Below are 24,276 nucleotides of genomic sequence, written 5' to 3' on the forward strand. Positions count from 1 at the left end.
AGAGGCTAGCACAAAAGCTATGTTATTCGAATAGTATTTCCATCCCACCCTTGTGGTTCTACAACGTTTGCTTGACTAGGATACAACTACTTAATTCTACAACCTGCATTGGATTATAGAATTCTAGCGAATTGTTTTGTGTGTTTACTCTATGGGAATTTTGTACGGAAAAAAAAGAAGAAGAAAAGATGATTAATTAATATTAATTATATTAGGCTATATTATACAAACCTAATCCCACAACCATAAGGTTCAAGCCTTTAATCCATTTCCAAATGGTCCAAATCCTAACTACTAGTATAAATGACTAGACCTATATAAGGGCTATTGACAATTCAATGTTTCCCGATGTGGGACAATAGGATACAACTACTTAATTCTACAACCCGCACTGAATTATAGAATTCTAGCGAATTGTTTTGTGTGTTTACTCTCTGGGAATTTTGTACGGAAAAAAAAGAAGAAGAAAAAATGATTAATTAATATTAATTATATTAGGCTATATTATACAAACCTAATCCCACACAACCATAAGGTTCAAGCCTTTAATTCATTTCCAAATGGTCCAAATCCTAACCACTAGTATAAATGACTAGACCTATATAAAGGCCATTGACAATTCAATATTTCCCGATGTGGGACAATAGGAGTCTCAAAACTCCTACAATGAGAACTATGTGTATGCAGTATGCACATATATAAATAGAACTCCGTCCGTGCTAGGAGATATGAATAAGCTCCATGAATGCATATGTACGCATGGAATCATGTACGTATTTAATGTTCCAATCACGAGCATGAGTACATGAGTGATGAGTGCAGGCAATTAGCTCATTCAAGTGTTAATATATGTGTAGTACGTAGTACCTGCACTCTGTACTCATGATCCGACGTGTATGAAGCATTATACATTGTACTCTATGTCCTTGCTTTTGGGATAAAAGTCCTTCAATTTTAAGGTACGTACTTTAGATTTAACTGTTAAAAGTACTCTATCAACAATGAACCACTCAAGGATTACAAAATTATTACTTGGACACTACAAATGTACTTCAAAGATAATAATATTAAGCAAAAGATTTTTAAAATAACACCTAAAATGTGTCTTTTGAAAGTTTCTCTTAAATTTATCGGACTGCAAGAAAGTTGTTTAGAGCATTTTCACCAAAGTAATTAGCCTAATTTTCAAGTTTTCAAGTTTTTCATCCAAACATAGCATAAGAATTATAAAGAGAAAATTCATAATAACATGTACAACCTCTCCTTTACTCTGTTATGTGTGATGTGTGGTACTGTTGTTGATGTTATAATCCAATAGTAATTTAGTATCTCATTCAACTATCAGTATCTCAAATATTTTTTTGGTTTATTGACGTAGTGCATTCGTCTATTTGTTTGATCATTGTTGTATATCTAGATATTTTTTAGTGAATGTATACTATGGCCTTTTAATTGACAGCCTAGATTATTTGATCATAAAATTTATGTCGGCTTTGGTTAGGAATTTTTTCTCTTTGGAAAAGAAGTAGCAAGAGTGTCTGCGTGGTACTGCAGGTTTTGAAACTATATAAAACATGTAGAAAGTTTTAAAATATAAATGATAAGCCATAGTGCTTATATAAATCTATTTACAACCCTATCTAAAATAAGAAACAATGAGTAGTTGAACTTCTTTAATCTAATGGGTTTGTTTCTTCACTTTGTTCTTCCTTTCTTTTGATATGTAGGTGTTTTCATTTATCTGTTAGAATTTGAAAAAATAGAAGTTAATGTGAACAAATAACAGTTGGATTTGTTAAATGATCCTTTTGCTAAAGATCAGAACAATAAAAGGACTTACAGAAAGTTAATAAAATGACTTACGCAATTGAAAATTGTTGGCACACTAGGTCCTGCATAGATGAAAACATTAGGCATTATTAACCAAACATGTAAAGTTTATGTCAAAATTTATATTATGTGTGTTTTGAACTATGTATGATAACGATGAGATAACAAAACGTACGCATGGTTTAGCTATGGCCTTAAACCTTAAATACTGTATGAATCCAAGTTTTACAAATTATTCGTAATCAAACCAATCAATTGAATTATGCTTAAACAAATTTGGTCCAAGTTGTTTAAAAACTGAAATATAAACCCTCATTTTGCGGAATTGTTGACTTAGAAAAACGAATGCATAAGTGGACAGACGGCATTCTAGAGAAAATTTTCTCAATCTTGATATTCAACACACAAAAGTCAAATCTAAAGTATTTAGCATACTTAAAATGGCTTCCGAAATTGATTTGTTCAATGAGATAATGAGCGAAAGACATAAAAATCAGATTGTACTAAACTTTTTTGTGCATTTATTGATCCATTGTTCAAAAGATTTGCAGAGAAGAGAGATCTTTACGTAACTTTTCAGAAATGATGGTGAAGCAGCAGCTGTCGCGGTCTTAGTTATAATTTGACGGTAGAAACTCTTCAATGATGGTCCATATGCGGAACAAAGACTTAATATTAATAAGCATTTGACCAAAGAGTGATCCAATTCAAGTTCAAGGGATTAAATCTGCAACCAAAAACAATAACAAAGCAACCCATAAAGTTATGTAACTAATCCTATGTATTTGAAACTATGTAACAATTTTTAACTTGAGTTTCAAAAATATAGAATCCAATCAAATTAAAATCCTAGTATGAAATTAAGAATCCCAATTAAACAAAAACTGACCTAATTAATTGGATATCCTGGCGAGTACTGCTCAAATGTTTCATTACAGAAAAGTGGTAGTTGAAATACCTCATATTTAAGAACTGAATTGAGGAGCTGGTTTACGTTGTGAAAGTGAAACGAAACGTAACTTCTCCATTTCGAGATCAGCAGATCAGAGTTTGGAGTTGTCTGATTCTTTCTGTCTCAATCAACCAAGTTCTCCATTTCAAACTATTCATCAATTATGAATCAAAAAACTAAAACTCTTTTAATTTCCGGTGTGTATTCAATGATTTGCTTCCTGTAAAAATAGGAAATATGAAATAATTATATGGAGATGGAATCATATATAGAGCTAGAAGAGGAAGTAAAGAAGATATGTAAAAGCAAATTAAGAGATCATCCTATTACAAAAGCTACAATAGTAAATTAAGAGAGTATCATATTTGGAAACAGAGATACGTATAAAGCCACAAAAAAAAAAAAAAATTATAATTACCGACAAAATATTGGAAAATCTAAAAGCTGGGGATTTTCACCTTTTTAGTGAAAAAAAATTGTTTCTGAGTGATATAACCCATAATCATCTTAGACAGCAAAGAAACATAGGATTGAGAAATCAGACCTTAATTTCCAAAACCAAGCAGGGACAAAATTGGGAGACTACTGTTTAACGAACAGTGCTTTGGGCAAAAATGAGAGCATTCCACTCATCACGAGTAGAATGGGCAAGCCTGTTGGTCAGTCTCTAAAGAAATCAGCTCTCCTCACTCAGGTTTGGAAGGATGACTTGAATTCTGGGCATCTCTTGCTTTCATTGTTTGAGTTGTTCGTGTTGGTGTTTTTCAAATAAAGAATCTAAACCAATTAAATACAAGGAACTACAATTAACATCACAATCAAATACAGCATTGACTCTATAGAAACAATCTGTAAAACTTACTTGATGAATTCATAGTAAATGGTTCTTGAATTAGCCTTCTCCTCTCTGGCAATTGGTGTTCAGTTTCAATAGGGAAAACTTCTTAATGAACGTAATCGTGAGAGGAGAGACCAAATCCATATATATATCCAACTATTGACAGTTTCCTCCTATTAAGGAAAACTGTCATCCCATTATGTGAGTGGCGTAAACCACTCCCTCAGAGTTCTATTCCCAATCAATTTTGATATAAATAATTATATTATTTATCTCCTAATACATGTATAATTCTATTTCTTATTTAATATAATACAGATAAAATGATGTGGCAAACTCACACACATGGTAAAATCTTACATTCTCCCACATGAGTGCAGCCTCATCATTTCCGAAATAGTATTACATCCAATAAGGCAATAGTGATCACGGAATCATACTCATGTATACCAGAATTTTCAATAACTCTCCACATCAATACAATTACAGGACTATAGAAAACTTGACACAACCATTCTTGTACCAGCACTCTACAATCACTTAGTAATCATATCAAGTGTCATCATTGTAATTAGGGAATCGATGTGTGAAAACTTTGGTACCAATAAAGCTCCCACATTTTGGTCCTTTTAATGTCATAGACATTCCAAAATTTCTTAATAGTTTTGCAAAACACAATCAACAATACTAGGTCCAAGTGAAAATTACTCCATAAGAAATTACCAACATAATGTAATTTGCTTACAAGAAATAAAACTCATCTATAACACAGATAAGTCCACTGTCTAGTTAACAACATGAAGAGTTGAAACAAAAAGAGAAAACAGTACCTTTCTCCCACATTCAAACTAGATCAAGAGATGCATGTAGGCCCATCTTTGGCACCAACCTCTGGAAGGTTGTAACGTTCACTGCCTTCGTCAAAGGGTCTGCAATCATATTATGAGTACTAATGTGCTCTATGTCAATGACCTTATCTCTGACCTTGTCTTGAACCACCAAATACTTGATGTCAATAAGCCTTGAAGCTTCAGAACGCTTGTTGTTCTTAGCAAAGAAAACAGTTGAGCTATTGTCACAATATAGCTTCAATGGTCGTTCTATGTTTTTGACAATTTTCATATCCAAGATCATATTCCTAAGCCAGTTAGCATGTCTAACAGCTTCAAAGCATCCAATATACTCAGACTCCATGGTTGATACTGCTCGAGTCTTTTGTTTCTGGCTCTTCCATGAAACAGCACCATTTGCCAAAAGAAAAATGTATCCACTTGTTGACATACGATCGTCAATATCTCCACCCAAATCAGCATCACTATAACACACTAAATCAAGGGAATCTACATGATTATATATCAGCATATAAGACTTGGTTTTCTGCAGATACCTCAAAATCTTTTTGGCTGAATTCCAATGAGAGACACCTGGATTTTGTTGAAATCTTCCCAACACACTTACTGCAAAGGCCAAATCTGGTCGAGTACATACCTGAGCATACATGACACTTCCAACCAATGAGGCATAAGGCTTATCCTTCATGGTTTCGATTTCATAATCTGTTTTGGGACACTGATCAACCGAAAATTTGTCTCCCTTGCCAATAGGAACATCACCACCAGAACATGCTTCCATATTGAATCTCCTTAGAACTTTGTTTATATAGTTTTGTTGAGACAATCCCAATACTCTTTTCGCTCTATCTCTGACTATTTCGATGCCCAAAACATAATTAGCCTCTCCCAAATCTTTCATATCAAAATTGTTGGCTAACATGCTTTTTGTCTCTTGCAATAACTGAAAATCTGAGCTAGCAAGCAATATGTCATCCACATAAAGAACAAGAAAAATGAAATTGGATTTCACCATCTTCATGTAGATACAATTATCAATTTTATTTTCAACAAAACCAGAAGAAGAAACCACGTTATCAAATTTGAGATACCACTGTCTCGAAGCCTGCTTGAGACCGTAAATAGATTTGTTCAGTTTACATACCAGATTTTCTTTCCCCCTTTCAACAAATCCAGGTGGTTGAACCATATAAATATCTTCATCCAAGCTGCCATTGAGAAAAGCAGTTTTCACGTCCATTTGATGCAAGTGAAGATCAAAATGAGCTGTAAGAGCCATAATTATTCTTAGAGAATCTTTTGTAGAAACTGGTGAAAAAGTCTCATTATAATCCAAACCCTCTTTCTGAGTAAACCCCTTGGCTACAAGTCTGGCCTTGTGCCTCTCAATTCTTCCTTGTGAGTCACGTTTGGTCTTAAAAACCCATTTACATCCTATAGGCTTAATTGTAGGATTAGGAGTTTCTAAGGACCACACCTTGTTTTTCTGCATAGATGCCAATTCATCTTTCATAGCTGTAAGCCAAAAGGCAGCTTTATCACTTTGCATAGCTTGTTGAAAAGAAGTAGGATCATCATCATCTCCCAAATCATATTCGACTTCCTGTAAGTAAACCAAATAGTCATCAGAAATTGCTGACTTTCTTGGTCTTTGAGACTTTCTCAGAACTGGTGCAGTTACTATGTTTTCTTCTTGTGGCTGTAATGGTTGCATATCAGCAATCTGAGGTGGAACTACATTGATTTCAGGTTGTTGAGTGGATGTAACCTGATTCTCAAAAGCTACACTTTGCATGGAAATAGGCAGAGATATGGTATTGCTGGAAGATGGCCCTTGTGTTTCATCAATTTCCTCAAAAACATATGAATTCTTGGATTGACAGTGGAGTGTATTGAAATCCTCAATGAACTTTGCATTATTTGTCTCAGAAATTCGAGTATGAGAATGAGGACAATAGAATTTAAATCCCTTTGACTTCTCTGAATAACCCACGAAATAACAACTGGTCGTTCTTGGATCAAGCTTCCTTTCATTAGGATTATAAAGTCGTGCTTCTGCTCTACAACCCCAAGTGTGAAAATGAGCTAAGCTTGGTTTCCTGCTTGTCCAGATTTCAAATGGAGTAGAGTGAACAGATTTGCTAGGAACACGATTAAGAATATAGTTGGCAGTCTTTATAGCTTCTCCCCATAAGAATTCTGGCAATTGAGAATGAGATAGCATGCTTCTTACCATGTCTTTCAACGTTCTATTTCTCCTCTCAGCTACTCCATTTTGATGTGGGGTTCCCGGAGTTGTATATTGTGCCACTATCCCTTGTTGTTGGAGAAACAAGGCAAAAGGTCCCTTTTGTTGCCCACTTTCTGTGTACCTGCCAAAAAATTCCCCTCCTCTATCTGACCTAACAACTTTAATAGACTTTTCTAATTGTTTTTCAACTTCCAGTTTAAAGACTTTAAAACAATTGAAAACTTGAGACTTTTCAGAAATTAAATAAAGATAAGTGAACCGTGAAAAATCATCAATAAATAGAACAAAATAGAGATTACCACAGATAGTCTTTGCTGGAAATGGGCCACAAACATCTGTGTGAATTATTTCTAATAAGTTACTGCTTCTAGTTGAACCTAGCTTCTTAGTATTTGTGGTTTTGCCTTTAAAACAATCAATGCATGACTCTAAATCAGTAAAATCCAATTCTGGCAGCATACTAGATTTCATTAAACGTTTCATTCTATCCTTGGAGATATGCCCCAATCTCCTATGCCAAAGCATAGATGACTTATCATTAGAGAGCACTCTCTTAGGAGCAGAATTTTCAATATTGAAACATTCTTGAACATAAGTACATTGAAGCTGCCATAAATCCCCATTTGGAAAAGCATAACCAAGTAAATTATCAAATTGGTTCTTATGAAAAAATCTGATGCTTTCATTATCTCCGATAAAAGAAAAACCATCCATTACAAACTTAGAAACTGAAAATAAATTCCTTCTCATAGAAGGTACATATAAGACATTGTTCAAAGTTAAAATAAAACCAGAAGACAACTCTAATTTGATACTTCCAACAGACTCGACATCTACTTTTGTCCCATTTCCAACAAACACTCTGTAGGCCTCTCTACTTGGTTCCCTCTGGCTTTTGAATCCCTGCAATGAATTAGTGATATGGACAGTGCAACCAGTATCAAACCACCATGAATTTTGAGGTACAAAAACTAAATTTGATTCAACAGTAACAAAAACATCAACAATTTTGATACCTTTCTTAATCAACCAAGCCTTAAAACCAGCACAATCTCTTCTAAGATGTTCAGTTGACTGACAAAAATGACATTTTTTGACACAATCTTTACTCACTTTCAGATTAGAGGAAGGAACATTTTTAGCAAAGACACCAAAATTTTGAGCACCCTTTTTAGTTCCAGAAGAAGAACCTGCTTTGAATTTTACAGATTTGATTGGAAAGTTCCTAGCATTTCCAAATTTGTTGAATGCAGCAGCTTTCTTCCCTTTGCCCATATTCACAAGGTTGACAGCTTCTTCCTTGCCTTTCTTGAGCCTTTCTTCCTCTTGACAACAGATTGCAATCAGTTCATTAACACTCCAGGATTCCTTTTGTGTGTTGTAGTTGATTTTGACCTGTTCATATTCAGCTGATAAAGAACCAAGTGCCATGTGCACTAGAAATTGCTCAGAAATCGGCACATCCAAGTTGTTCAGCTTGTTGGCAATATTGACAAGCTTGAGTAGGTGTTCTCTGATGCTCCCAATCCCATCAAACTTGGCAGAAGTGAGAGAGGATAAATAAGACCCTGCCTCCACTTTATCTGACCTCTTGTATTTTTCCTCAATAGCTGTCAAATAATCCTTAGCCAAATCACATGAAGGTATGCCTCCTCTAATATGTTCCTCCATAGCACTTTGCATAATAAGCAGGGACATTTCATTTGCTCTTTCCCATTTTTCAAATGCATCTTTCTGTTCTTTTGTACTCTCGGTAGTCAAGGCATGTGGCTTAGGCTGCTTGAAAGCAATCGCAAACTCCAAAAGTCCCAGATTCATGTCAATTTGCTGCTTCCATGTTTTGAAGTTGTTCCCATTTAATTTCTCAATATTGATGAGATTCAGAATATTGAGACCTGAAAGTTGTTCAGAATTTCGTAAGTGTTTGAATTTCATAATATCTATGACAAGAAAGTTGAACAAGCTTTCTCCATATTCAACTATAGAAACTGGTTACACCTTTGGGCAAGAAACCATTCTATATATTTAGATGAACATTCAAACATTTGCATAGCCAAGAATAAAGCACCAGAAATTATGTCAATCCACACCTTTAGGCAAGAAGAACAATACATAATCCAAGTTTTCCATTGCTCACTATACATTAGCTTATGACTAATCCCAGCAAAAACAACCCCTTTGGAGGCTAATTTTACTTGTTACAGTTCATAAACCATAATCTGGTTAAACGAAACTTGATTTCTTAAGAGCAAAATTTCAAATAAACCACTTTGGTAGCAAATTGAACATCTTAATAAAACCAACCCAGAATTCATATTTTGTCGATCCAAGATATTGACAAAAAACAAAAAAAAATTTACAGAAGGCCATCAGACAAATCAATTCAACTAAATTTGATTTCCAATGAATTCTAATATGATTCAGACAAGGTTCACAACTATAACCATAATCGAAAACGAACTCAAAATAAACGATTACAGTAATAATTTTAAACAAAATGTAAACTTTATCTGATTTAATTAGACAAGATTATAGAATTTTGATGAAATAATGATCGAAATGGCAGAAAACTAAATTAAGGTCCATACCTTTAATATAAGACGAAAAGTAGAGTTGATAAAATTGAGATCAATCTCAAATATCAAGATCAGAAAAGAAAAAAAATTGAACAGCCGCCATATAAGAATTGAAGAGAAGGAGTTCATTGTTATACCCAGAATAGCGAAAGAAAAGTGAAGTTTTATACCCAAAAGACAAACGGCACCGTTTCAGCTTTATATTCTTTAAGTCAAAATAATTGAGTTCATGATTTAACTGGTGGCTCTGATACCACATGTTGGTGTTTTTCAAATAAAGAATCTAAACCAATTAAATACAAGGAACTACAATTAACATCACAATCAAATACAGCATTGACTCTATAGAAACAATCTGTAAAACTTACTTGATGAATTCATAGTAAATGGTTCTTGAATTAGCCTTCTCCTCTCTGGCAATTGGTGTTCAGTTTCAATAGGGAAAACTTCTTAATGAACGTAATCGTGAGAGGAGAGACCAAATCCATATATATATCCAACTATTGACAGTTTCCTCCTATTAAGGAAAACTGTCATCCCATTATGTGAGTGGCGTAAACCACTCCCTCAGAGTTCTATTCCCAATCAATTTTGATATAAATAATTATATTATTTATCTCCTAATACATGTATAATTCTATTTCTTATTTAATATAATACAGATAAAATGATGTGGCAAACTCACACACATGGTAAAATCTTACAGTTCGGTGAAAACATCCTCTCCTTCGTTCCAACTCCCGAGATGTGTTTATTTTTGTAACCATTTGTAGCAATCTTACTCATGATTAGGAGTACAAAGTAAAAATAGAAGAAGAGATTTCGGTAAGAAATATTTGTATAAATTCAGTAGAAACTTAGATAAAATTGTAATTGAATTTTACAAACATTTACTTTAGCTATCTTCGATCTCATCATCCTCATTTATTTTTTATGGAACTTGAACATAAAAGTCAACAATGCAGAAGGCTCTTCGTAATTAAATAGAAAAGTACAATATATTAAAAGTGCTTAATTAATCAGCTGCTTAAACTTTGGTACCGGAGTACTCCTTTTCCACTGCTTTCTTCAGGAAGCTATCTTCTTCCAGCACCATTTGAACTGGCAAGAACCCCATCCCATTGGCCATAGCAAGCATCATCCGCTTGGTTTCAGCCTTGAACTCCTCCAAATCAACCGCCCCGTTCGAGTCATGATCAAACTGCACGAACAGCGAGTCGTAGACATAAGCAATCTCTTCGGGGTCTAGCTTCACATCAATGCCATAGTGGGTCTCAAAGACCCTCAGAGACCGAAACTCCTTCAGCATCTCTGCATAAGAAAGCAGACCATCATGGTTGGTGTCGAGATGAGCAAAACGGTCGCGAAGTGAGAGGCTGAATGCTTCTTCATCTTCCACAAAGTTGACAATGGTGGCACCATCCAACACTTCTACACTCATCTTCTCTTATGCTAGCTTGGGAATTGATCACAAGGAAATTAGGATTGATTTGTATTTTGGTTGTAAATTAAACAAGCGATGGAAATGTTAATTATTTATAAACACATGCATGAGGCACTATTTTGTTTTTTGGCCCCTTGTTTCTCTAATCCATAGGTTTTTTGGACTTTGTCTCTGTAAACAAACGTTAATCAACTTTACCAGCCAACTAAAGGAAAGAAAATGAAAATAGACCAACCGACGTTGTAAGTGGTCGATTGCTTTGTATTTATCTTTAATGTTGTAGTTGAATTCAAATCAATCAACTACTTGTAACTCTGATTGCTAAATTGTTTGGCTCCCAGATTTGAAATTATCGAAAATAACCAGAACAGTCTGTTTTATTTTTTGCACTCAAATTTGAATCTTCATTTTCGTAATTTAGAAAAATCTAATGTATACTTGACTCTAAGAATGGCTTGGTATTTTTTTAAAACCTCTTTTATTTTTTTTATTTTTTTTAAAGAATAAGTTCCGAGTATCTTCTTCCACTTCGGATGCCTTCAGTAATAGATTACTTTTAAGTCAAATAACTTGGGTTCAATTTGATGACATTTGAAAGTCATATAACATATTATATTAATATTTGTTAAAGTAAAATGAACCATTCAAATCCAATTGGCCCTAGACAATTCTGAAAAGTCAAATTCCGAATAAATTGACCACAGAGGACGCGTTGTCAAACTGAGCAGAAATAACCTTTCGGTGAGAAAACACACTGATTTTGCATTTCTCTATGCGTGTGGCTGTGTTATTCTTTCTCCCACTTCCACTCGAGACATAATATCACTCGCAAAGAAAGAGAAAGAAAAATAAAAAGGGTTACTGCAGCCGCGGATTTAGGATTTTAAAATTAGAGGATTTCAAGATAAAAGTTTTAAAAATAAATATTAGACTAGTTTGATTTTATAGCATTATTTTTTATTGAATTTGGTTAATTAAATAATCAAAATTAATCAACCACATCAAGTGACTCAGTAGTAAGGATGCGGATTTCGGCTCTCAAAATACAAAAAACACAGAGGTCCCAAGTTTGAGGCTCCAAACTGGTGAGTCTGCTTGACTATGGCTAGAAGAAAGCTGAAATGCCTCTGTGAGTTTTCTAGGCCCCTAGAAGGGGTGGATAACCATGGCAAAAAAATAAAATAATAATAATCAAGATTCATCGCAAAGGTAATAAAACCAACAAATTCTCCTCAGTAACATAACGCATCCATTAATGACTCTACAAAGATGAAATTTGTTAATATAACATACATATTACAATTGGGAGTTGAGACTAGAGTTTAGGATTAAAAAACTTAAATGAATTTGGAAGAAATAAATTTAGGTAGCTAGAGGTGGTGGAGCTGCAAATGGTGCTACGGGATAGGGTAACTTGAGTTTAAAGTTGGGAGGTTGCGACGATTTGGAGGATTAAAACAAAAATTAGAAACCTCTTCTTCTTCGTTATAAGCACTTCTGCATGCACATCCATGGAGGCAACAAGCCTCTATGCTGCAGTAGTCCAAATTGTTGGAGGATTTCGAAGGTCGATCATTGGTGTTTCTTCGGACTTCCGGAGAGTCCCAGAACCTCCCGAATCCCTATATGAATCCACCCACGGGTTACTGTTTTGCATGCGCCGTTTTAATTCATTTGATTAAGAACACTCTCTTGTTTATTCGAATTCTCAATTCAGATTTCTGAACATCTTTTGTATTTAAAACAACAAGAGAGTATTACCAATTATATGTCGGTCGAAGCTGTATGAGATGAGCGAGTGGTCTGAATTGCAATTTGCAGGCTCCCTCCATGCAATCTATTCATTGAAGATTGACCTGCAGACATGCATGTATGCCCAAGACTATTTTTATAGAGTAGTCCCCATGCAACTTAATTTGTCATGATCTTTCTGACTCTCACTGACATATGTCCAAGGCATGTGTATAACATGGAGCCCCCCGCCAGAGTCAAAATTACAATCTTATTCAATTTACGAGTGACAGTGATATTCATTTATTTCAATCCTAATTACATATCATTTATCTCGATTCTAATCTACAAATTATTTCAAAAGTTCCCATATCAAATATCGTCTTTTCTAGTGTTTAAAAAATCAGTGCATGTCTATTCATCGTTGATCAGTTTTGCATTGGACGCTCACATTTTAACAAATCGATTAGTTAATGAATTAGACTAATTAATCCTGGTGCACGTTCTCGATCTTTCTAATAGCTAGTAAAATTGCTTCATAATGTTAAGACAGTTTGTACTCATCACTGTTATTAATCAAAAAAATAAATTGAATATCAGAGCAATGAGAACACTGATCAGTAATTAAGAAAAGATATACGTGTTTTAAATTTAATAAATTTGGGAAGGCAACTCCTCAACCTCCAACTACACAGTCTACACTGTACGTGTGCGGTGGTGTGGCCTACGGGGTTAACTTGTAGATTTATTGTACACTGCCCTCTATTTTTCTCTATAAATAGAGGCAAGAATGCTTCTTAATTTCCAAGTATTCTACTCTCCTTTCAGTTGAACAAAAATGGTTTCCAAGACTTTCATTTACTTTGGTCTTTTGCTTGCCATTGTCCTTCTCATTTCCTCTGAAGTGGCCGCAAATGGTGAGCTTAACTTTTCCCTTCTAATTTTTGTAGAAATTATATATTGCTAGCTTCCTAGTGTCACCAAAGTTGCTAAGCAAAGTTATACGTACAATTTGTGAGCTTAATTTGTTGTACTTTCCACAACTTAATACTAGTGTACTTAATTTTATTCACCAAATAGATATAGTACAAGTATATGCTACTTAAAATTAAATTAGGTTTCAAATTCACAATGATATATTTGAATAAATGAAATACTGTCACCTCATTTAAACGTATGTTCCTTACATGACTTTCAGCTGCGGAGACTACTACAAATCCCAATGGTGTAGGTGACGCCAAGTATGGTGGCGGGTACCAAGGAGATCCTGGGCGAGGTGGGTATGGTGGCAACCCTGGTCGTGGGGGTTACGGTGGAGGAGGTCATGGCGGAAATGGAGGAGGAGTCCGTGGAGGGCGTTGCTACTATGGTTGTTGCAGATGGAGTTACAATGGAAGAGAGTGCCTAAGGTGCTGCAATCATGCTGGTCAGGCTGTTGATGCACAACCTCACAACTAGTTCATTAGTTAATTAGGCTTCTGCATGCCCATGCATGCAGTGTGCTTAATTAATTATCTAATTATGTTCTAATGCATGTTCTTAATATGCTTGAAGCACTTCCCTCGATCGTATTCCTATGTATGAATCGAATAAAACTTCACTAGCGAGAGGCATATGCAAAAATAAAGTTAATCACGAGTGCTAGCGTACTCAGTTATAATCTCATGGTTTGAGTGCTCTTTAATTAATTTCGTGAACAAATTTAAGTACCTGTGTAATGCATGTTATCGATTGATGATATACGAAATCAATGACATATACAAGTAACGTTTTGTATCCAATTTGTAAGAATATGAGTATAAGTATGAATATGTGATCTTGGTTATTGGAATTTGAGATTAGATAGGAAGTCTTATTGGGAATGGATTTGTAATCCATATTATACTGAACTACTATTTGTAAGGGATTAGTTTTCTATAAGAATTCTAATAGGGGAATCCTTATAGAACTTGGCAAGGATTATGTTATATGTGTGTGTGTGTGTGTGTGTGTATAGTGGCCTCTGCTCTCGCAGTAGATATGTTCTTTTTCTGGACTAAGACCTATTATTAGTTAAGAGCAAAACTGATTACTGAAGAGAGGAGAAGGTGCATTGCTATTGTATTGCAGAACTTGGACATGGCAACTCTTTCTAGTTCATCTGCATGTATGGTTCTTCTCTTTACATTGTGTTCGTGAATTATGGTTGTGTTTTGATTGGAGTAATTCATATTACTTGTTCTTGATTTTATGTTTATTCTAACATGTGGTCTCAGAGCCTGGAATCTGCAATTTATGAGTTCTGTTATTAAAATCAACAAGGTTCAAAAACACAAATAAATTTTATGAAAAATATACCTTATGTTGGGGCGTTGGGGAATCGAACACGGGTTCTGGTGTGAGTTTTCGCAAAATAAACGACAAAACATATTTAAAATATTACTGTTGGGCTTTAATAAGGGTTTTACCGTTGGATTTGCAGCAAACCCAATGATAGGGGTTTTCTTTCTGATTTGGGGTTTTCAATTTGAAACGTCATTGATCAGAATATGTTCTGGGTTTTGATTTCCTCAACCTCTAAACTAATATTTTTCGATTTGGATGATAATTTCCGCTGCGCTATTTCAAATTGAAATCTGTAGAAGGTATGTTTGATAAAGAAAACTGCTTTATCCATGTCTGTTTTTATTGATCAGTATTCTTAGACAATGAATGTTCAATCATGTATGAAACTGCGGTTATCTTATACCTTGCAAAATTGTGATCTGCAAATTCTAATGAAAGCTTTATATTTCTATGGAACAATGGATAATGGTCACTATGCATGAGACTTCTATTCGCTGCCTGTTGTTGCATATCTCATTATGAATTTGCCAAGTTCTACAAGTCAGTTTTTCTATGTGTGCTTATCAACTGTGTGTTGTTAAGTCTCTATGTATGAATTATTGATGAGAGTTATGATGTGCAAACTGCAAAAGGAAATCAGGAACCTAACTGGTTCATGTTTTTTATTTCATTTGCGGCATATGCAATATCGTTGAAGACCTTGAATTTGTCACAAATATTCCAATACTCATTTTCGGGCGCGGGGGGGGGGGGGGGGGGGGGGGGGGGGGGGTGGTGGCGCGGGCGCGGCGGGGGGCGGGGTTAACCACAAGAAGTGGATGAGAGAAATTGGTTTGTTTCTGACAATCAATGAATATGATATAGCTATTGATACTCCAAAACCAGTGATAATAGATACTAGAGCGGAGAAGGCTGATCAGAGAGGTGGACGAGAGCAAACAAAGTTGCTCTCTCTATTCTTGAAAGTGGAATGACCGATACAGTTCGAGGAGGGATTAAAACACATGACTTGGCAGCTGAGTATTTGAAATCCATTGAAAAGAAGTTTAAGGAGTCTCAGAAAGCAAAGATCAGTCAATACATGTCACTCCTAACAACTTACAAAATCGATAATGCTGGTTCAATCAAGGATCATATTATGAAAATGACTGATGCTACAGAGAAGTTAAACTCCATAGATGTCAATATTGGTGAAATGAAATTGGTTTTTATGATTATGCAAGCCCTCCCAAATAAGTATTCTCAATTGAAGGTGTCATATAACACACAAGACAAAAGTTGGGATGTGGATGAGCTCATTGCATAGTGTGTTCAAGAAGAAACTCGACAGAGGCAAAAGAGAGGCAAGGACAGTGAAACTGTGAACTTTGTGCAAGGGGGGAAAGGGAGGAAATTCAATAATGCTAGAAATCATCTAGGCAATGCTAGAAATAATCTAGGTAAGAATTTCAAGCACCCTAAACGTTATGATAAGACTAGTGGTTATGCTAAAATGCTTGAAACCTCTAAAGGATCTAACAATCTTAAACCAAAAGTTAAAAATGTTGCTAAACTTAAGTGTTTTTTCTGCAAAACTCGAGGTCATTTAAGAAATCAATGTGAACTTTTTAAGGATTATCTGAAAGCTAATGGGAAAGATATAGTTAATGTCTGTGTAGAGTCAAACTTGATTGAAGTTCCAATTGATTCATGGTGGTTTGACACTGGTTGCACAGTGCACATAACTAATTCACTACACGGTTTTGAAAAACGAAAGGACTCAAGTTTTAATTGTTATAATGTTTTTGTGGGGGAAGGAACAAAAGTGGCAGTTAAGGCTGTTGGGACAGTCAAGCTAAAATTGTCTTATGGTTTTGTTCTACAATTGCATGATGTCCTTTATGTGCCAAAGATGAGGAGAAACCTAATTTCAGGCTCTAAACTTGTAAAACATGGTATTTTCTTTTTGGGTGATAATGATTGTTTGAAACTTTTTCAAAAAGGTTGTATTGATTCAATCTTAGGGGCTGCTAATTTGGTTGAAAATCTATGGCAGGAATGTAGTGTAATTTTGAATGAGCATTATGCATTGAACACAAGCACCAAGAGAATGTTAAACACAAATAGTTCTTATATCCTTTGGCACAAGAGACTATGACACATTTCAAAAGACCGAATCACTAAGTTGTCAAAAGCTAATTTGATTGCATCATTTGATTTATCAACTGAAATTGAATGTGTGGATTGTTTCAAAGGAAAACTCACTAATTTTCGAAATCTTGAAGCTAAAAGAAGCAAAGATTTGCTTGAGATAATTCACACAGTGATTAATAATTCAAACTACGCATGCGTAATATCAAAAGCAATTAAATAAAAACTACATATTCATGCTGAGGTTCAAAGCATCACCCTAGCAAAAGAAAATTAGTTACGCATATTCATAATTAAAAATCAAAAGAATTATATTAAACTAAAAAAAGATTGAAAACACCTTGTAGAATAAAGTCTGAAAATCTCTAAGCTTTAGTCAAATTCTTCTTCTCAAATCTTGTGTACGTTCTTCTCCCCCCCCTGTTGGAAATGTGCCCTAAAACCAATCATATGATGATACTTTATGGACATTTCACATGTTAAACTAATCTAGTTTAATGTAAAGGGCAAAGATTATTGTTTGAGCCGTCTCATATAAATGTTATATACTTAAACGATAAGTCCAAGGAATATGTGATTGGAAGAATGCGATCTAAAGAAGTTAGATTCATGAGACCATTCTTTCGTTGACACATCCTAAACGTTCCTGATCATAGGATTGTCAATTGGGCATTGACAGTCCGTTAAGATCAGGACGTGCTATGTCTTCTCTCAGGGAGAGTGACTAGTCTCGAGTCATTGGTGTGTGTGACATCAAGACAAGTACGTAGGTGCTCAATAGAGAATGAGTTCACTGAACACGATCAACGAAGAGTTCTCATATTCATGTCACATGAGAACTCATGGTTGGGATAATGCAAATTAGTCTTTTGACCTGAGGCATCACAGTTGTCTTGTGGTTAGGTCCTTAATCTTTGATTATGTCAAAGTCACTCCATCATGAGGGTGTCCACGACATCGTTGGGGTTAAGCCACTTAGCCATGGAGACAAGTGAATGCGCAACAAGGGATCTCTAACCTTCAAACTGTTTGAGGGAGAATACTCTATGATATGATTTAGAATCTCTGGCCAGAGTATGAATGAGATTTAGGAATGTGTTTCAAATCACATTCAAGGTAATCATATAAGCACAAGACTCACATTGGATAGTAGACATGAATAAACTATCAAACCAAACAATGTGGTCAAGAGTATTGTATTAGAGAAAGACCGTATTGCATTTGTAATCCTAAAACTGAATAGGTTCTCCACCTCTTCTGATTAGCTTGGGTAACCATGACATGCTGCTAGGCGTCAACCATGGTTTGTGGAAGCCCTAAAAGTGTATTATCACTAACGGGAGAATTGAAAGTAAGTTTCAATTCACAATCGATTTGAAAGAGTTTGAATCGCCCACTGCCTCGCTAAAAGGAACCTAATGGATCGTACATCGTGTAAGGTAGAGATTGAAGATTCAACGGAGATGAGTAAGAATAATTAAATGGTTTAATTATTTATGGCAAGGATTAATTAATATGATTATTAATAAAACGAATAAGTTCGTTAAAAGACCACGGGATAGTTTTGGACCTTAAGGCCCAATGGGCTTCGAACGTCAAGTCCATTGACTTAAGTTGTGTGACAACTTAATGAATAATGATTCACAAAGGCCCAAATAGCCCAATAAATCTCATGTTAAAGAATGAGTGGTTTTGGACTTATTTACAAGTTTGCCACTCAAATGAATTAAGGAATAAGTATGACTTTATAGCCAAAATTCATTAAGGGTAATTTTTGGGGAAAGGATGAGAACACAAGCTCTCTTTTCTCTCTAAAATTTCAGCCACCTTGGAGGGATCATCTAGCAATCAAACTCCTCCAAGGTCACTCATTTCTTCTACAATATGCCTTGGTGTGGAGACTTAGAGGTTTTCAATTTTGGGAACTTGGAGAAACCTTTTCATCCATCCAAATCCATGGATCTAAGATGCAAGGAATGAAGGCCCTCTCTTTGGGTGATTAGCCTTTGCTTATGCAAAGAGGAATCTACAAAGGTATTGATTTCTCAACTCACTTTGTTTTGAGTTGAGTCTTGGTTCACCTATCTACTAGGCTTTGAAGTTCATGGGTTAAGTTTTGTTTTTGAGTGCATATAAACATGATTCCGCCTTTTAATTGTTAATTGCATGTTGTTGATGTTGCTCAAATGAACTTGTTTTTCACAAATTTTCCTTCAAGTGGTATCAATAGCCTAAGTCTAGTAGTTGGTGAATCCTTTTGGGTTTTGTAGTTCATAGTTTGTGATTTGAATGTTGTAATTGTTACAAGCTTTATTCTTGCTTCTTTGAATGTAAATTTTGTTAGAAAATTTGCCATCTCAAATGTTGTAGATGTAGTTCATATGAGCATGAATTTTGGAGCTAAAATTTGGTGCCATGTTTTTGGGGAAATTCGGCCAAATCCAAAGGGTGGATTTTTGGGTTCTTGTTTGACTTGTTAAAAGTGTTTTAAAGTGACTTTTGGAACCCCTATGTACCCTAGTATGGTTGTATGTTATTTCCCTTAAGTTTGAGTGGTTTTGGTATGTTTTTGGGTGAAGAATGTTCATGGAGCTCTTATGGGTTTTCATGGATGTTCTTCATTGTTCTTGATATGTTCTTGCCAAGAACAAAAGGTTTGGTGTTTTGATTCAAAGTTTTGATTTATTTCATAAAGTTTTTGTTTTGAAATATTTCTTATGTTTAAATATATTAGATATTTATTTTGAAAGATTAAAGAAATTTTAGTGGGTAGGTGTGTAATGATTTATTCCATTTCACCCACCCCACTTACAAAAACTTTGAAATTTTTTTTATTACTTTGCTTCAATGGCCGGCCACCCTACTCAATTAGGGTCCTTGTGGGGCTTTTATGCAATTACATAAAGTTTTGATACTTTTGTGTATTTGTAGTTTGACCCAAAAGTTTACGTTTTTACGTAAAGGTCCAAAATCACTAAAAGGACAAATTGTTTTGCTCCTTTAATGAAGTTTTAGCTTTTGTGGAAATTTTTGGGTTCTAGTTGTAATTACATGAAGTAGTGGACTTTTGTGTTTTTACAAAGTGACCCCAAAAGTTTTTGTTTTAACATAGTGACCCAAATTGTTGTGGTCATTGTTTTTGGCCCAAAACAAAATGAGAACAAAAATTGTTTTGTCTCTTTAAATGAGAATTGGATTTTCATTTCATTTAGCTCCATTTAAATCAATTCTATGGATACAAAAACCAAATGAAAATGTTGCATTCAAGTTTAATTAGTTAAAGCGTTAATTAATTAAAGAAAGGGTGATTATGAACCTTAGCCTACGATAATTGAGCTATGTGAATGGCCGTTTCAAATTTGTTTGAACCATGGGAATGTGTAGATTAAATTTTGGTTGTAATTTGATATGATCAATTGTTGTAAAAGAGCATAAGCTCTTCTTTACTTTAAAGTAATTTGATTTGATCAATTGTTGTAAAAGAGCATAAGCTCTTATTTACTTTGAAGTACTCATTTCTTGTTTTATTCGATATGCATGAAATTGGAGTAGTTGGGTCCAACGCCCAATAAGACAACACGCCTTAATGTGATTAAACGCGTAACTAAAATCAATCACCATCCCTAGACCGAGATTCAACACTAGGCTCGTGTTGAATCGAATCAAAGGTTCATAGTCATCCGAAGGCCCTAAGGCAACTATATAGTCCATCAATGAATGCAAACCTTATGTTAGTAGTATCATATACTCTTGCTTTAAAAACCGTTTTAAAAGATTAGTGGGAGTATTATATACAACTAAATCAATCAAATGGACCAATAGTTGTAATAGGATCAAAATTGTTTTAATTAGATTAAAATGAATATTTATGTGATGAGACCTAAAACCCTCAACCAAACCATTATTAAGTTGATAAGCGAGAGATGCTTTGAATATCTCTTCGTGGCCTTCCACCGTGGTAGGCTCCAATCGTTTGTGACTTGTACACCGGCTTCACCCTATCATGGGGGAGTACAAAGTGCATGCTTACACTCAGGAGGAGTCTATACGCATATGATGAGGTGAGTGTAGGCAACGAGGATGGCCAACATCATATCATTGTGAGGCTATTCTTGAACCCCTTCATGAACTAAGCATGGTGGGAATAACTTAACTAAGTGCAATGGCGCCGATATCATATCATTGTGAGGCAACATTCTCTAGAGGCCAAATAAGATGGGTACTTGCAAGAGATGCAAATGAGTAAGAGTACTCTCTCATTATTATTAATGCTAGCCAACATCGTATCATCGTGAGGTGGACTTGGTAATAGTGAGCCTCCCATACCCTACTAAGAGTTTCCTCCAAAACTCTCGAATTCCGATGAGGGATATGGAATTTGCCAAAAATAGTGGGTGGTGCTATTTGATTTAAAGACCCGAATCAAATGGCTTAAAATCAATCAATTTATATTCGTTATGTATTTGTTTACCAATATATTTGCAAACGCTATCCAAAACTTGACAAAGAAAAGCCGAATGCTTTAATTTCCGAACTTAGTTCTACAAACCCATAGATTGTCTTTAATGGCTTGTAGATGTAACTAAGTAGTCTCATCCTCACAATCTTCCTATTGATAATGTATCAATGGAAGAACATGTTAGATAAGTCTACCATGAAGAGGACAGTGCAAACTCTAGTGCTTGTCTCTTTGTTACACGAACAAGGAACTTGAGAAGTAAGCACAAGGGCATGGACACTTTATGTGCCATAATTCTTCACTTACAAATTGTTGTATGAAGAAATGAGAGTTGCCTTGAACAACTCTTGAAAGTTTGTTATTATGTTTAGAACATAATGGTTGGTTGACAAAAATAGTCCATTTATATGGACTTATGATGATTTTGAATCATTGAGTATTGAAGTGTTAAACCACTTAACGAGACGGAAACTAGGCAAGGACTTCACCTTTGTGTCCCTATCCTAATGGTTCACTAAGTTTATTGTAAACTATATAGTGAACAATAACCGCACGCTCTCCAAATCGTTTGATGTGTATAACACATTTGAAATAAGTTTCAAGAGAGATAGTGGGAGTTTAGGGACCATGACTATTGTAGTCAAAAGGGAAGTCAAATGAAGAAAGCAAAAATAACTCCAAGGGAACAAACTTTCTTTATGAAAGGATGGACATTGGAAGGGGTATTTGCAAGAAATGTCTTGCAAGTGTCAAGAACGCACCTTTCGAAGGTATTGTAAAATGTTCTTGAATAGTTCAAAACAGTTGGTTCTTCTACTTGAATGTTTGATTCTGTATTAGTAACTATGTTTTACAATTGTTGTAAAAGTGTGCTAATAAAAAGTAGAAGATTAATGAGAGAAGAGAAAGTACTTCACATTCGGAAAGTGAATAAAATATAGATCTCTGCGAAAGCGAATTGTACTTACTTCCTCATATGAACTACCAAAGAAATTGGAAAATACTAAAGATTGTCTTTACATTCCAATTTTAAGGAACTTAAATCCGTCACTATAGTAGAGATGGATGAATGTTTTGTTTGACAAAACATTGTTCTTTATTAATCAATAATTAGATTATTGTAATTTAATTGGTTGTCTCTATAGTAGAGATGATGTGGTAGTTTAACTGTTTAGAATACGATGATGCTTAAAACCCAAAAGGTTGCAAGGTAGTGACTAATCCCAACTGAGTTGTGATACCTCTAAAACATAAGTTACGAGTTGGTCATAGATGGATGTTTTGGATCGTTAGATCCGGATCCAATACCTTCTTGTTAAAATTGTATAGATGCGAAATGTTCAAATCTTTATTCTTTTGGAAAGAAGAAAGAATCACAAAGTTGTTGAGGTTAATTCACTTAGATATTAGTAGCACTTGTCCACAACATAATACTACTCATGTTGTATGACATTCACCGAAGATCACTCTCGGTTGGACTATAGTTTATTTTGAATAAACACAAGTCCGAATACTTTGCAAAAGGTTTCAAAGAATTCAAGAAATGTAAGTTGATGAGTAAGACGTCTAAAGTATTTACCTCCTTGGATTTGATCCAAGGAAAGATAACACTTTAGATGAGTTTCCTTGAAAGATATCAAGGAAAATGGCATCATAAGATAATGAATTTCTCCATTAGGAGAAGAACGAACTTGAATAAAATTTAGTTCATTGGATGTTATCTATTACCCATATATAGGATATATATACTTCTAAAACAATATGATTGTCAATTAGAAGATCTTCCAAAATTTTCATAACTCCATAAGATGTATGCTAAGATTTGGGGTTGTGTGCTAATAAGCAATATTTGTTTGATATGATCAACAAATATAACAACCTAGTTCCTACACCACAAGCTCCAAGGTAGTCGAGAAGGATTTATAAATCGTCTCAAGACATATAAGTTGCAGAGATCCATCCATCATGAATCTCAGCAAGTTAGTGGGAGCTATAAGCATCTTATGAGAAAAAGGATCAAATCGTTTGATTTCTCATAAAGATGTAAATGAATCTTTTGTTTACTAGGTTTACAAAAGATTAGTGGGAGTTAATCATATTCCTAAATTTGAATATATATACATGATATATATTAATTTTGAAAATGAAAGGAATTCTTCATCGTTAAAGTTATGACTTTAAACATTCTATAATAGAATGTATATGGGAGACATAGTCTATATACATGGGATGGAAATCTATAATGATAGATTTCAAGATATAATTGGATTATATCAATCCCTAAAATAGACAAGAGATGCTAGGAAGTTTCTCATATGATGATAAACTTCAATTAGAATGACAATTCTAGTGAGACTAGGAAGTTGTTCTTCTCAAAGGGAATGTACCCTTTGACTCCCAAAGAAATAATGCGCAAATAGAATCCTTTATGCACATGCAGAAAAGTGATTTATGTATTTCATATTGTATGAAAACATTGATATAAGTTGTACCTAGAACGGTACAAGATGATATCAGTGCAAGCCCAGGATCAGAACCATGGCAACTGTCAAGTGAATCCTTAGGTATTTAAGAAATACTAAGGATGGATTCCTCAAGAATGAGGAAGAATTAGAGTAACGTAATGGAAGCGTAAATGTATTAGATTATGAATCTAATCCATCATAGAATATCTCTTCATTATGAATGAAGTGATAATGAGATATCTCTTTATTATGACTAAAGAGATATTTGGGTGGAAACGTTAAAAGTAATGACTTTAATGTGTTCCATCATGTATGCAAAATATATTGCCATATAGAAGCTTACAACATTGTTGTTTGGATGGGAAAGTTCATTTATGAACTCCCTATTCGGTTCCAACCAGAAAGTGTATGACACTAATGGGGC

The 24,276-nt window shown here is 34.7% G+C and overlaps 2 protein-coding genes across 2 annotated transcripts; one reads left to right on the forward strand and one right to left on the reverse strand.

Moving 5' to 3' along the window:
• Positions 1-10,325: 10,325 nt before the first annotated feature.
• On the reverse strand, positions 10,326-10,739 carry LOC137740439 (uncharacterized). The gene has a single exon (XM_068480310.1). It carries the CDS (start codon positions 10,737-10,739, stop codon positions 10,326-10,328), a length of 414 nt encoding a protein of 137 aa, XP_068336411.1.
• A 2,572-nt stretch (positions 10,740-13,311) lies between these two features.
• Positions 13,312-14,100, forward strand: LOC137738853 (glycine-rich protein-like). The gene is made up of 2 exons (XM_068478327.1): positions 13,312-13,390; positions 13,672-14,100. The coding sequence occupies exons 1-2, from the start codon at positions 13,312-13,314 to the stop codon at positions 13,929-13,931; spliced, it is 339 nt and encodes a 112-aa protein (XP_068334428.1). The 3' UTR covers positions 13,932-14,100.
• The last annotated feature ends 10,176 nt before the right edge of the window (positions 14,101-24,276 follow it).

Source organism: Pyrus communis, chromosome 7 (genome assembly GCF_963583255.1).
Source record: "Pyrus communis chromosome 7, drPyrComm1.1, whole genome shotgun sequence".
Lineage (NCBI taxonomy): Eukaryota > Viridiplantae > Streptophyta > Magnoliopsida > Rosales > Rosaceae > Pyrus > Pyrus communis.